This window comes from Rhinopithecus bieti, unplaced genomic scaffold, assembly GCF_001698545.2.
Source record: "Rhinopithecus bieti isolate Rb0 unplaced genomic scaffold, ASM169854v2 scaffold_6380, whole genome shotgun sequence".
Taxonomy (NCBI): Eukaryota; Metazoa; Chordata; class Mammalia; order Primates; family Cercopithecidae; genus Rhinopithecus; species Rhinopithecus bieti.
The window spans coordinates 6,976,429-6,991,690 of record NW_016806642.1 but is presented as its reverse complement, the minus strand read 5'-3'; the positions used below and the strand labels follow the sequence as shown (position 1 = coordinate 6,991,690).

The 15,262-nt window shown below is 37.0% G+C and overlaps 1 protein-coding gene across 1 annotated transcript in view; it reads right to left on the bottom strand.

Annotated features, from left to right (window-relative positions):
* DOCK7 (dedicator of cytokinesis 7) overlaps positions 1-15,262 on the bottom strand; it is a 259,128-nt gene that overhangs the window by 36,460 nt on the left and 207,406 nt on the right. Inside the window, 2 exon segments of the mRNA XM_017877272.1 lie at positions 1,275-1,406; positions 5,559-5,702. Coding sequence (XP_017732761.1) covers positions 1,275-1,406; positions 5,559-5,702 — 276 coding nt within the window.

Below are 15,262 nucleotides of genomic sequence, written 5' to 3'. Positions count from 1 at the left end.
AATAATTTCATAAATTGCTTGGTCAAAACCCAGTGGCTAAAATTTTGCCTTTTAAAAACTTTAAGTGAAAGTACAAATTTTAGGGAAAGAGAGCCAGCTGCTTGTTCCATTTACATGTTTAAGTGATCTCTAACTAATGTGAGCTGCACTTCACTAAGTATCCAGGATAAATTAAAATACAAATTGCAACTCTGCTCAAATGCCAATGACACAAATGGCTGAAAGTTTCTCAGAAACGACTAGCTCTAAATGTGCCAGACCTAACATTTATAATTTGCAATTTACAGCTCTAGAAACTGGCTTGAGGTTCCTGTGACAGTATATGTACAACTGATTATTAAAAGACCTACATGTTATGGTCATGAAACCTAATCAATATTTTTCGACTTTAACATTTTAATAGATGACAATAAAATCCTGACTTCACAGGATAGCAGCCCTGTTTTTAGACTGTCAAAGGCTTTTCAGATTAATCAGTTCATTTAGAACAGCTTAATTCATTGCAAAAAAGAAGAGATCAAGCTGACAGGTAACAAAGTAGGACTAATACTGAATACAAAAGTGGATAGTCATACTCCACCTCCTTTGACACTGGCAGCAGTAGGTAATAGTAGGGTAGCAAGGGGAAGGGAACAGAAAAGTGGAGGAGGAGGAGACTCGATAGGATATTTTGCAGTATTTCAATGAAGCCAAGGATTTAGTTTCAAAGAAATCAACGGCTAGTAGTGTACTTCATTTTAAAACTAAGTTTAATTTGATTCTAATTTTAGTGATAATATGTAGATTCCATAATGAACTATAAAGTAATGAAATACTATTAGAATTAAATATACATTAAGACAACCATTTCATTCATTATTTTCACAAAATAATATTTTGTATTAGAAATATATCAAAGGATGATTGAATGTAAACATCTAGGAAAATAAAGTTCAGTTGCAGTCATTAAAATATTAGTAGTTTATTAGTTTCACATCATTTAATTTAAAAGCTGAAATATGATCTACCTTGTGAAACAAAATCACAATATTTTAAAACTTGCTAATTAATAATTCAAAAATGGAAAAAAAAAACTATGCGGATAGTTTATGATGATCACCATTACTTTGGTACTGAGCTTTGCTTTGGCCACGAACTATCATTTTGACCGTTCATTGGTAGTCTGATTAAAACGGTCATCTCACGGGATCTAGTTTGACATCAGTACAAAACAACATTAATGCTTTCAGACAGTTTTTTCCCTTAATAGTGAAGCTAGAAATTGGAATCATTACCTGATGAACAATTTTGCTGAATGCTTCTTGAAGTTTACCATGAATTGTGGATAGTTTCTTTGCATCCCGATTAGCTTCATGAATAGGAATAAGTACTTTGTAAACCTCATTAACTGCTTCATACATGCCAGCCTATAAGAAAAAAGTTTATAAGATGTTGCTTTCTTTTACATCAATAAGAAAGTAAAGTAATTATATGAATTTGCAATATTTCTATTAAGATAATACCACTGAGGCCGCGCGGAGGCTCACGCCTGTAATCCCAGCACTGTGGGAGGCCGAGGAGGGTGGATCACGAGGTCAGGAGATTGAGACTATCCTGGCTAGCACGGTGAAACCCCGTCTCTACTAAAAATACAAAAAATTGGCCGGGCGTAGTGGCGGACACCTGTAGTCCCAGCTACTCGGGAGGCTGAGGCAGGAAAATGGCGTGAACCCAGGAGGCGGAGCATGCAGTGAGCCCAGGCCGCGCCACTGCACTCCAGCCTGGGCGACAGAGTGAGACTCCATCTCGCGGGGGGGGGGGGGCGGGGGAAGATAATACCACCTGGACGCCTTTTCAATAGGAAACAAAACAAATACTAGTTTTTAACTGTATTAAGGCTTAACTAAAAAGAATTTTCCAATGTATCCTTCTCCTCTGGATAAATGGGTATGTATTGCACGATACTGTATGTACGCTGTGGTATACTTAAGATATACATAGACACATTATGTGCATATTTATAATTTCTATATATTTTGAAATATATCGGCCATTTTTCCTTTTATCTGCCCCAATAATTACTTCAGCTTAAGGGCTAATGTGTGTATGTATACTTATCTTGCTATAAACTCTTTGCAAGAAACTAATTCTGGAGCGGAAAAAGAAATTTAATATTAGCACTGGTCCAGCAGATACCCAATTCTACTATAATCAGATAACCCGGGGCCCTCCCTGGGAAACACAAAAATCATTTACTTTTCCAAATAGTTAACGCTGACACAGGAATCTCCTATTGTAAATCTCCTGTGAAAAAATCACAAAATCTTTAATAAAGCATAGAAAGTCTGAGCACCAGACTTCCTCTCCAACTGGTGGGCTACGTTGGCCACTGGTTGCTATGGTTATAATTCAGAGTGAGACGACAAGATGTGTTTGTATTGGTCCCTTTCTATCCTTTATCCTTTTTTTTTTTTTTCATTTAATAGAAACCAGGGTCTTGTTTCTGTTTTTTACGGTTGGAGTACAGTGGTGTGATCCATAGCTCACTACAGCCATTGAAACTCCTGACCTCAAGCATCCTCCCACTCCAAGCCCTTCCTGAAGTAGCTAGGACTACAGGTGCTCACCACCATGCCAGCTAATTTTTTCACTTTATATAGAGATGGGGATCCCTTGTTAATCATTGAGCAGGCAACCTAGTTTCAAATGTTTCAACTCCTGGCCTCAAGCAATTCCTCCCACCTTGCACAGTAATCCCAGAATTAACCCATCGCAACCTCCAAAGCATGGGACTGACAGGCGTGGAGGCACTGGGCCTTGAACCCATCCTTTATATTTAATAATGGATTGGTGCTGTAAGTAAGAGAAGAGAGAGATGTTGTCCAAAAGCCTTGAGTCACTCTATTGCTTCACAGTCAGCAAAACATATCTTTCCCAAAGAAAAACACATGGTCCTTATAATTTCCCAGTACGTGGTGAGGAGTAGATGGGGTAATTTATTATCAATATGTAGTTGTATCTAGTGACTATATGTTTAGTGTACTAAAATTGCTCCCATGTATATTATTTTAACTAAAATCAGATTAATTTGAAATATGAATAAAATTTAACAATTCATAACAATCTGCAAAAGAATTTTAATAATATAGGTTACTGTCCCCCAATCTAAATTGCAACTACTGTGAAATTATTAAATCACACACTACAAACACCCACAGTTATGCTAATTAAAACTTCACCCAATAGCAAAAAACTCTGCCCCCTGCCTGCTTAGACAAGTGTAGGGATGGAATTGGAATGGTCAAGGTCCTTAAGGCCAAACATTTTAAAAGAGGGTCGACACCTAATATTTTTAACTCTGCCAAAAATACTCTTTCAGAGTCTCACAATTGCCAGTATGATGAACAACCGATGTAACAGTAGAACACACTAGTACCTTAACTTGGAGCCAGGAGCTGTTGATAACACTTGTAAAATACATGAACTCTCACTTAATCCTAAAAACATTCCACGAGGTAGGTACTATTATTAGATGTACTTTAATAGATACAGTGAGGCACCAAGAGGTTTTAAATAATTTGTGCCTGAGTAACCACAATTACTCAATGGCACAGCCACGGATTTGAACTTTGGCAGTAGGCCTTCTAAATCTACCCTTAAATCAATAGATCTGCAGGATACGGGATACAGCTGGGCTGAGAGACGAAGTCACTTCCACACAGACAGTAAAAACAGGGGGCAAAGAGCGCAGCCATTGCAATATTAGCCTAAAGCTTCTTTCTTTACCCTAACATCGGAATCAGAGTCTCCTAAACCTTGGGTGCTGGACACTAAACATTCAGCAAAAAGTCAGAAGGAAGTAAGTGATCGCCCTATCACATGGTTAAAGAAGGTGAGCACTGTGAATTCAGCTAACTAGTCTTCTCTTTCCTCCAATAAACATCCATTCTGGGTTTTATCTGACTGCTTTAATTCTTCACATACAGATGAAGGGAACAAGATTGGGGTCATAGCATGGTAGCATACGTCATGTAAGGGAGTTCAGGATGCCAGTTTCATTAAAGAGCTACAGGTCCAGGGCTCCCGATAACTACCTAATGAGGACTTACTATGCAACCAATGCGAATGAGTGGTCACCGAACTTTCTTGGACACCCAGGGCAACTGCCCATCATCACTGGAAAGAAGCATTCCTCCATTTCATCCACATACATTTATAGGAGCCCGTCAGTCCTCTATCCAACTAGGAACTTATATCACTCCAGAAGACCTTTCTGTTCTGTTTTCACTATGTTTTTTAACTTACAAAGGTTTTTAGAAAATATTTGGCGATAAAGGTTTTATGAACCGCAAAAATGAATCTGACACAAATCACATGCCTGGTTATAAAACAAGCAAAATGAAAAACACTGGTCGCGGCTGGGCCACAGTGCTCCATGCCTATAATCCTACACACCTTTGGGAGGCTATCAGGGGAACATAACTTGAGGTCAGGAGTTTGAGACTAGCTTGGGCAACAAAGTGAAACCCCATCCATACAAAAAATAATAACAATTAGCCGCTGTGTGATGGTGGTGCCCTCGCTATTCCAGCTGCTCCAGGAGGCTAAGGCTTGGGAGGCGATCCCGTTGAGGCCCTGGAGTTTGACTGCTGCAGTGAAGCCAAACACTGGAAACTGGGGAAAGTGTTCTAAGTGTTAAGTGCTTCTAAGTGTACTAAGTGTATTAAGATGAAACAGGAGTAAGCCATAATGAATCTAGAAAGAAAACCTGTTCTAGATAGTTTTTAGGGGACCCTGGAATATAAAAAATTTTTTTTTTTTTTTTTTTTTTTGTCTTGGATGACAGAGTCTTTACTCTGTTGACCCAGACTGGAAGTACACAGCATAATCATCGGCTCACTTGCAGCCTCAATCCTCTTGGGCTCAAGCAATCCTCCCACCTCAGCCTCTCAAGTAGCTGAAACCAAGGCATCGAGCTTACCCAATGCCTGGTGAACTTTTAAATTTTTGTAGAGATGGTATCTCCACTATGTTCCCCCAGGCTGGTCTTGAACTCTCTGGACTCAAGCAATCCCCTCCCATCTTGCCTCCCAAGAGTGTTGCGGATTACAGGCATGAGCCACCATACCCGGGTCCAGAATAAATCCTATCTTTTTTTTTTTTTTTTTTTTTTTTTTCGAGTACGGAGTCTCGCTCTGTCGCCCAGGCTGGAGTGCAGTGGCGCAATCTCGCTCACTGCAAGCTCCCGCAATCCCCGGGTTTACGCCATTCTCCTGCCTCAGCTCCCGAGTAGCTGGGACTACAGGCGCCTGCCATCTCCGCTCCGGCTAGTTTTTTGTATTTTTTAGTAAGAGACGGAGTTTTACCGTGTAGGCCAGGATGGTATCGATCTCCTGACCTCGTGATCCACCCGTCTCGGCCTCCCAAAGTGCTGGGATTACAGGCTTGAGCCACCGCGCCCGGCCCAGAATAAATTATCTTTAAAGAAAAGTAGGGTCATAAGACAGAGAGAATAAATACACGTCATTAATAATTAGAGGTATGAAACTCTGGAAAAAGAATTAACAAGAGTCATCTACCATAGAGAAAGAAGCAGCTGCTTGTTCCAGTAATCCCACAAGTCCTGACTCAGTAAAGTATTTTCCAGAGCAGATACCTTCTTCATCTGGAGATACCACATCATCTGAGACCGCAGATTCTTCTAAAACATTAGATGAAATATTCTAGGGAAAAAACAAATTGAAAAGGTTTTTGAAACAGAATTTTCTAGCATAAAATGTATAAAAGAAATAACTGAAGATGAACTGTAACTATCAGGTTAGGTTAAAAAAAGGAGAGTAATATAAAGGTAAAGACAAATCTCCAAAAACTTCCTGTATTTTGAAGATGATAAAACGAAAACACCACTGCTAGATAACTTTTCTCTTAATAAAAGTGGTATGAAAGAAAATTAAGAAACATCATGGGCTAAAGGAAATTGTAATATGACATAAGACAGCTAAGAAGATATCAATAGTCCTTTTTTATTTATTTAATTGATCTTCTCAAAACTCTCTATAAAGGAAAAAAGGTACAAAATGGTCTCTTATCTAATATACACGGAGTTAATAAAAAAAACTCAAGTATAATAAAAGCCCTCTTATTCAATGAGATTGGAATCAGCCATTATTTCTAAAAAAGAAATGATGCATACATACCTTATTTTATTTTAACCTCCTAAACATGTACAGTAGATGTACACTCATTTATCAACTTTTGAAGTAGATCTAAGGCCTTCTCTTTGTGTGTATGGGTTTCCAGATCAGATTTCCATGGAATCTCTTATGGGTAAATACCCAAAAGGCAACATTCTTTTAAAGATTTCAAGTTTTGGTTTCTTTTGAGTGAAAACTTAAACTTAAATTGATTATCAAATTATTCTAGAATTTTAGGAGTTTCCTCTCCCCAACCTATTTGTCTGGCCCACAGTTAATTCAACAGCAATTGTTTTGGAGATTCACCTTTCCTGAGTCTTTGTAAAACATTCACCTTTGCTATCAGAGAAACGGTAACTTTCTTTTGCATTCTGATTTCATCAGAAGATAAAACATTTAACTAAATTTTATAATATCCCAAACCTACCATTAACAGGTTGTGAAGAAAAGCAAAGCATAACTGACCCTTGGTAACCAAAGAATTCAACTAGTGGGTCAGAACTATGTACCCTACTAGAGGGCAAACTCATCTGTGAGTCATGGTATTAGTCATAAAATGTACTAATATTTTATGTAGGGAAAAGAGAATGTTAGTATATCTGCTATGTTAAGTAAAAGCCAATTAAGAATTTCTACTGAATTTTGATTCTCAGTAATACATTTCCACAGATATTAAAGTATGTAACTGATTACAAGGCAGTAAAGACAAAAGAAAAAATAAGCATAGTGCTGATAATTCAGAGGTAAGAAACTGTGGAAAGACAATTAACAAGAAGTACTCCTTAAAATGTATTAATGACAATCACTGTGAAATGTTAATCTACCTTGTGAAGCATTGGCTTAAGTCTTTAAGTTTTCCCTGCGAACTAAAAAAATCTCAACACCAGTGAGAAAAGCTAAAACCAAAAAAAGACATACCTTGATTTAATGTACATCTGGAAGATTCCTACCTGAAATGTTACACATCCCACAGGAAGATATTTCCGGTCCTCCAGCATGCTCAAATATTCAGCAACAAGTGCTGCTGAGTGGACTAGACACTGTGCAGCTTCAGCATGATTGCTTCGTTCTGAGTGCTTGCCAGCCATGTTCTGCAGCCAGGTCAATCGCAGATCTGGAGAGGTCTGGTAACCCTTGGCAATTCTAATTAGAACAGAAATTCTTCTCCATTAGTATATGCTTCCCAAGCTGGGAGGGAGTTTAGCTAGCTCACTCAGAGTTTACCTCGATAGGTTTTGATACTGTGCACAACCTATTTAGTTTTAAAGTAGTATGAAAATGTCACTATGCAGGCTTAGAGAAATAACTGCGGCCTATGGAATGGATAATATCAGTGGGCGGGGCGGGGAGGGCAGGAGGGGCAAAAAAGAAATATGCCATATTAAAATCTGACCATTAAGGAAATAATCAGTTAAGGGAAAAGTATGGAAATTTATGTGTTCATTACAGAAATATAGAGAAGTTTTATATGCAAGGAAAAAAGAAAACTTCTAAAAGGTACTTTTATTACATCAACTTTATTTCAAAGAGATTAAATTGTTTTATTTGTGCTTTTAATGAACTCCAAAATTGTAGGAACAGAGGGTCATATGACAGAGAAAATTCTTAAGTTTTACTACTGTATCTATTAAGTTGTTAATACAATAAAATTATGGAGTTTTCAAAATATGCCCTTAGAAATATCATTCTTTAGTCATAATTGTATTGAAAAAAGGTAATTACTGTTATGGTAAAACATTCATATACTGTAATTTTCTTCTTAAAAGACTGAGTTTTACATTTAAATAATTGGTATGGACCTTTAAAAGGACGTCTGGGCCCAGGACCCAAGGTGTTAAATGTGTGTTCACTCGAACACCTATTTTAAAAATCTCTTACTTTTCCTGATAATCAACTAAGTACTCATTTGCATTGTTCTTAAAGAAGAGACACAGAGGATCTGAAGATGCCGCCTGGAAAAATGCATTTGGACTTTCAATCTACCATTGGAAAAATCATCAAGGCCAGGTGGGTGGCCTCATATCTGTAATCCCAGAACTTTGGGAGCCAGGCAGGCGGTCTCTTGAGCCCAGGAGTCCAAGACCACCTGGGCAATATGGTGAAGCCCCATTCTACAAAAAAGTAAAAATATATATAATATAAAAAAATAAAGAATGTAAAACGAAAATCATCACAAATCACTTTTTGTGTGTTATTTTTTTCATCTAATGCTTACTGTATGTCTACTAAAGTCCCTTATACAAAGCATAAATGATGAAATAATGCTACCTGTACATTAGATCAATCAACATTATCAGGATCCTCCTGGTGTTCCTTTCTTTTCACAGTATCAGAAGAATCATATGAGAGATTGAAAAACCAGATCCTGGACTGCAGCAGAGAATGATATGAAAAACATTCTTGAATTGTCATTCATCCATAATAACAAATTAGTTTCAGAGATATTTCAGATAAATATCTAAAAGATTTCAACAAGTTGTATGATATTGATATGGTTCTGTAAAGTATAGTGTATGTGGGGATATGGTAAGTGAAGGGTAGTAAACTTTATATAAATCCTTAGCAGACTTCATATTTTTGTCTTTCACCATGGAAACAAGCAGAACTATAGTAGAAATAAAACAGAGGGCTATAGGAAATACAAGAATACAAAAGGAAACATTCTCCTCCTATAATTTCTGATTTTACTAAAGGTAGTTTGGTAGAACTTTAGTTTATCAGGCATTATTATTATTTGATTAATAAGTAGGAACGTTTGCAGAAAGCTTTGTCTGTACTGTCCAAGTCTATGTTCTTACTTATTTAAGTGCACAGAATTAAACACCAAAGAATCAATTATTTCAAAAAGAAGGGTAGCTGACTACAACTAAAAAGATTCAGTCTATTTATGGCCATGAATGTGTGGATTCAAAATGAAATAAATGATCCCTCAGCAAAAAACCCCCCCAAAAAAAAACTTTTTTTTGATTTAAACATTTGGAAGAGTGGCCTATTTAACAAGCCTATTTCAATTAATGATCTAGAAAGTAGCATTTCTGACCTGATCAGGAAATGTTGTTTCCCTCATTCCCAGATCTCTTCAGCATATGTCTATAAGTCTTTAGAGAACAGTCTTAAGAATTCTTCCTTAAAATTCTGAGATGTGCCCACCAAGGAGGATGTGACATTGTTCCTGCTTTTAAACCCTGGCAAAGTTTGTAAAGAAAAATTGTCCAGTCAATACTTAATATTAAAAGCTTTAAAAAGTCCTGCTATTTTTCCTTGCTAAAAGTATATTTAGTGAAAAAATACATTCTAAGCAAAATATTTTTTAAAGTAATAAAATATGCAAATAAATAATCTTATTTAGAAAAGGATGTAAAAACTTAGAATTTTGTTCTGAATAATGTACTACAACAGGATTTTAGAAGTCATGTGTTAAGAGTGATTAGAAATTCTGCTTATGTCTTTACATTTACTTATTATGGTCATAGTATCTATTAATATAACATATTTTTTTTTTTTTTTTTTTTTTTTGAGATGGGTCTCGCTCTGCGCAGGCTTGGGAGTGCCAGTGGCCGGATCTCAGCTCCACTGCGAGCATCCGCTCACCGGGTCACAGCCATTCTCCATGCCTCAGCTCCGAGTAGCTGGACTACAGGCGCCGCACCTCGCCCGGCTAGTTTTTTGTAGTTTTTAGTAGAGATGGGGTTTCCCGTGTAGCCAGGATGGTCTCGATCTCCTGACCTCGTGATCCGCTCCGTCTCGGCCTCCCAAAGTGCTGGGATTACAGGCTTGAGCCACCGCGCCCGGCCTAATATAACATTTTACAGATGAGGTTAAATAGCTTGATTGACATTATAAGATTCTTAAATGGTAGATGGAGTATTTAAATTCTAGTCCATTTCATTACATCCACACTATGATGAAAACAATTTAACACACATCATGCGTAAAGTAATGTAAGGCAGAATCTTTTGGAGTGACGCCTTTAACAGCTTATAACTTACATTCTTTTTAGTGTAAATTCATTTCTGCTCCACCATTCTCTACCATGAAATCATTCTTAAGAGATTATTGGTGATAATATATCAATTGTCATATCCAATATTTTTTGCTCAATATTCTACTTCACATCTTTGTATATTTAAATTACTTTCTCCTTGAAAATCTCCTACCTTATCTTCAGTGGCACCACTTTATCCTGGTTTTCTATTCTTATTCAACTCTTTTTCTGTTTTATTCCTTGGATGTCCTTCCTAAATACCAGTATTCCCAAAGATTCTGTCAAAAAACTTTTCTCACTTAACATACTCTAAAGAGCCTCATCCATGTCTTTGCTTCGACCAATATATACACGTTTCCGTCTCCAGCTGATATTTCTCTGTAGAATTCCAGGCTATTATAGTTTACTAGATAGCACCATCTGGATGTCTCATAGGTACCATAAAGTCAACACGTCTACAATACGTTCTCTCCCTATTGATTATCTAAACAAGTGATACTATTCTTGTAGTCATGCCAAAAATCTAGGGGTCCCCTATTCATTCTCCCCTCTCATTTTTCATACCATAAATCCAAATCTACACCATCTCCTAATGTGATCCAATATATCCTTTCTCCATTCCCAATGCCTTTGCTTTATTTTACGCCCTCACCATTTCTTATTTGGATTACTGTAATAACTTCCTAATGGATCTCCATGCCTTTTTCTTTCAAATCTCTCAGTCTAACCTCTACCTAGCACTAGGGAACTTTCTATAAAATGCAAATCTGAACATGTTCCTCCTCTCCTTAAAATGCCCCTAAGGCAGTTGTCCAAAGTTTTAAGGATAAAATTCAAGAATTCAACTCAGTAAATATGTCACACTACATACTAGGCACTGAGAGTATGGTGATAAAATAATTTATAGTTGGCTAGGATAAAGGTGTAATTGAAAAAGCTAAGCCTTTTCAATACTAAGACAAATATTCTAGAAAAGGCATTTAATTGTAAATATAAAGAAAATCTCATGAACAGCTGGAGGAAAAAACATTATTTAAAACAGAGAAAAATATCAGGCTACCTTTCAATGCATCTACAACAATATTTAATGTCAGAAGACAATGGTACTCAAGTACCCTTTTTTCCTATGAGGTGTTCTTTATCTGGTAAGTTTTGCTGATTTTTCTCATGCTTATTATTATTCAAAGTATAAGGCAAAAATTTCATAACCACCCTTGCTGTCCTACAAGTACAGACAACTTTAAACAATCAAGAACTAGGAAAATTGGCCGGGTGCAATGGTTACTGCCTGTAATCCCAACACTCTGGGTGGACAAGGTGGGGGGACAGCTTGAGCCCAGGAGTTCTGGGCTACCGTGAAGTACCATCATGCCACTGCAGTCTAGCCTGGGTGACAGGAAGAAACGCTGTCTCTATTTTTAAAAGTGGGGTGAGTGGGGCGGGCAGGGTGAGGTGGCTCATATCTGCAGTCCCAGCACTTTGGGAGGCCATGCAGGGAGGACTGCCTGAGCCTAGGAGTTCAAGACCAGACTGGGCAACAAAGTGAGTTCCTGTCTCTACTGAAAAAAAACAAAACACCACTTGGAAAATATTACTCCTAAGAACCTTGATGAGGACAACATTTAGCTAAATAAAAGATAATTATAGCCCAAAAAAACTGGTGGTGAGCAATATTTCATTTTACAACTAAGACTATGAACTAAGACTGAAATGTTACAGCTAAGATAAAAACTAGGAGGGTGAGAAAGGAGATGGAAAGAAGTACTTAACAATCTACAGTAGACATAAAACAAATAACGTTATTTTAAGGTGGCAATTAAATCAAGTGAAGTACATGCAGATTCAACAATAAAAATGTAAACAGTAAGAAAGATACTTTTTTGAAATACCGAGTTACAAAGAATGACAGGGTGGAGGAGAGAAAGAAAATCAGCAATTTTATTACTGCTCATTAAAGGGAGTTAATAGATACTTATCTCAAGTAGAGTTTCTCAATTTTTTTTCATTATTGTCCCTCTTATAAATATTTTGAACAATTTTCTAATTACATCCCTATGATATTTTAATATCAGAGATGTATACATCTGTTTATGCACTCTATGTATATCTGGATTTATATACACATAAGAAAGTAAATATAAAGCTTACTCTTTTACTCGATGCAAGGTTATGAATGACTAGATAAAAATTTTAAGTTAAAAATCTGAAAATAATTTACATTTAGCTTACCTTTATGGGCTGGNTAATACCACTGGAGCTTTTCCAATAGGAAACAAAACAAATACTAGTTTTAACTGTATTAAGGCTTAATAAAAGAATTTTCCAATGTATCTTCTCCTCTGGATAAATGGGTATGTATGCAGATACGTGTATGTATGTGTATATTAAGATATACATATACACATATGTGCATATTTATATTTCTATAATTTGAATTGGGCATTTTCCTTTTATCTGCCCAATAATTACTTCACTAAGGCTAATGTGTGTATGTATACTTATCTATGCATATAAACTTTTGCAGAAACTAATTCTGAGCAGCGGAAAAAGAAATTTAATATTACACTGGTCACAGATACCCAATTCTCCTATAATCAGATAACCCGTGGCCTCCTGGGACACAAAAATCATTTACTTTTCCAAAATATTAAGCTGACACAGGCAATCTCCTATTGTAAATCTCCTGTGGAAAAAAATCACAAATCTTTAATAAAGCATAGAAAGTTCTGAGCCACCAGATTTCCTTCCACTGTGGGCTAGTTGGCCACTGGTTGCTATGGTTATAATCAGAGTGAGAGACAAGATGTGTTTGTATTGGTCTTCTATCCTTTATCCTTTTTTTTTTTTTTTAATTAATAAGAAACAGGGTCTTGTTCTGTTTTTTAGGTTGGAGTACAGTGGTGTGATCATAGCTCACTACAGCCTTGAACTCCTGACCTCAAGCAATCCTCCCACTCCAGCCTCCTAAGTAGCTAGGACTACAGGTGCTCACCACCATGCCCAGCTAATTTTTTCACTTTATATAGAGATGGGGATCTTGTTATATTGAGCAGGCAACCTAGTTTCAAATGTTTCAAACTCCTGGCCTCAAGCAATCCTCCCACCTTGCACAGTAATCCCAGAATTACTATGCAACCTCCCAAAGCACTGGGATGACAGGCGTGAGGCACTGGGCTTGACCCATCCTTTATATTTAATAATGGATTGGTGCTGTAGTAAGAGAAGAGAGAGATGTTTTCCAAAAGCCATTGAGTCCTCATTGCTTCACAGATCAGCAAACATATTTTCCCAAAGAAAAACACATGGTCCTTATATTTCCCAGTACGTTTGTAGGAGTATAATTAAACAATAATGTAGTTGTACTAGTGAAATATGTTTAGTGTAACTAAAATGCTCCAGTAATTATTTTAACTAAAATCAGATTAATTGAAAAAGAATAAAATTTACAATCATATACAACTGCAAAAGAATTTTAATAATATAGGTTACTGTCCCCCAATCTAAATGCACTACTGTGAATTATTAAAATCACACACATACAAACACCCACAGTTATGCTAATTAAAACATTCCACCAATAGCAAAAAAACCTTGCCCCCTGCTAGCTTAGACAAGTGTAGGGATGGAATTGGAATGGTCAAGGTCCTTAGAGGCAAACATTTTAAAAGAGGATCGACACCTAATATTTTAACTCTGCAAAAATACTCTTCAGAGTCTCACAATTGCCAGTAATGATGAAAACGATGGTAACAGTAAACACACTAGTACTTACTTGGAGCCAGGAGCTGTTATAAGCACTTTAAATACATGAACTTACTTAATCCTAAAAACATTCCTACGAGGTAGGTACTATTATTAGATGTATTTAATAGATAAGTGAGGCACCAAGAGGTTAAATAATTTGTGCCTGAAGTAACACAATTACTAAATGGCAGAGCCAGGATTTGAACTTTGGCAGTAGGCCTTCTAAATCTACCCTTAATCAATATATTGCAGGATAGGGATAAGGCCTGGTGAAGAACGAATCAATTCCCAACAGAAGTAAAAAAGGGGAAAGAGGGCAGCATTGCATATTACCTCAAGCTTCTTTCTTACCCTAACATGAACCTCAGAGTCTCCTAAACCTTGGGTGCTGGGACACTAAACATTCAGCAGAAAAGTCAGAGGAAGTAAGTGACCCTATCAACATGGTTAAAGAAGGTGAGCATGAATTCAGCTAACTATCTTCTCTTTCTCCAATAAACATCCCATCTGGGTTTTATCTGACTGCTTTAATTCTTCACATACAGATGGAAGGGAACAAGATTGGGGTCATAGCATGGTAGCATAGTCAGGTAAGGGATTCAGGATGCAGTTCATTAAAGAGTAAGGTCCAGGGCTCCGATAACTACCTAATGAGGATTACTATGCAACCAATGGAATGAGTGGTCATAACTTTCTTGGACACCAGGGCAATGCCCATCATACTGGAAAGAAGATTCTCCATTTCATCCAATAGACAAGATCTATTTATAGAGCCCCGTCAGTCTACCAACTAGGAACTTATATCACTCAGAGACTTTCTGTTTTGTTTTACTATGTTTTTTAACTTAAAGGTTTTAGAAAATATTTGGCAGTAAAAGTTTTATGAACCAAAAAATATCTGCCACAAATCACATGCTGGTTCATAAACAAGCAAATGAAAAACACTGGTGGGCTGGGCACAGTGGCTCATGCCTATAATCCTAACACTTTGGGAGGCTGATCAGGGGAACATAACTTGAGGTCAGGAGTTTGAGACTAGCTTGGGCAACAAAGTGAAACCCCATCCCTACAAAAAATAAAACAATTAGCCGCGTGTGATGGTGTGCCCCTGTATTCCCAGCTGCTCAGGAGGCTAAGGTGGGAGGATCCCTTGAGCCCTGGAGTTTGATGCTGCAGTGAGCCAAACCACTGGAACACTGGGGGAAGTGTTCTAAGTGTATTAAGTGTTCTAAGTGTACTAAGTGTATTAAGATGAAAAGGAGTAAGCCAATAATGAATCTAGAAAGAAAATCTGTTCCTAGATAGTTTTTAGGGGACCTGGAATAAAAAACAATTTTTTTTTTTTTTTTTTTTTTTTTTT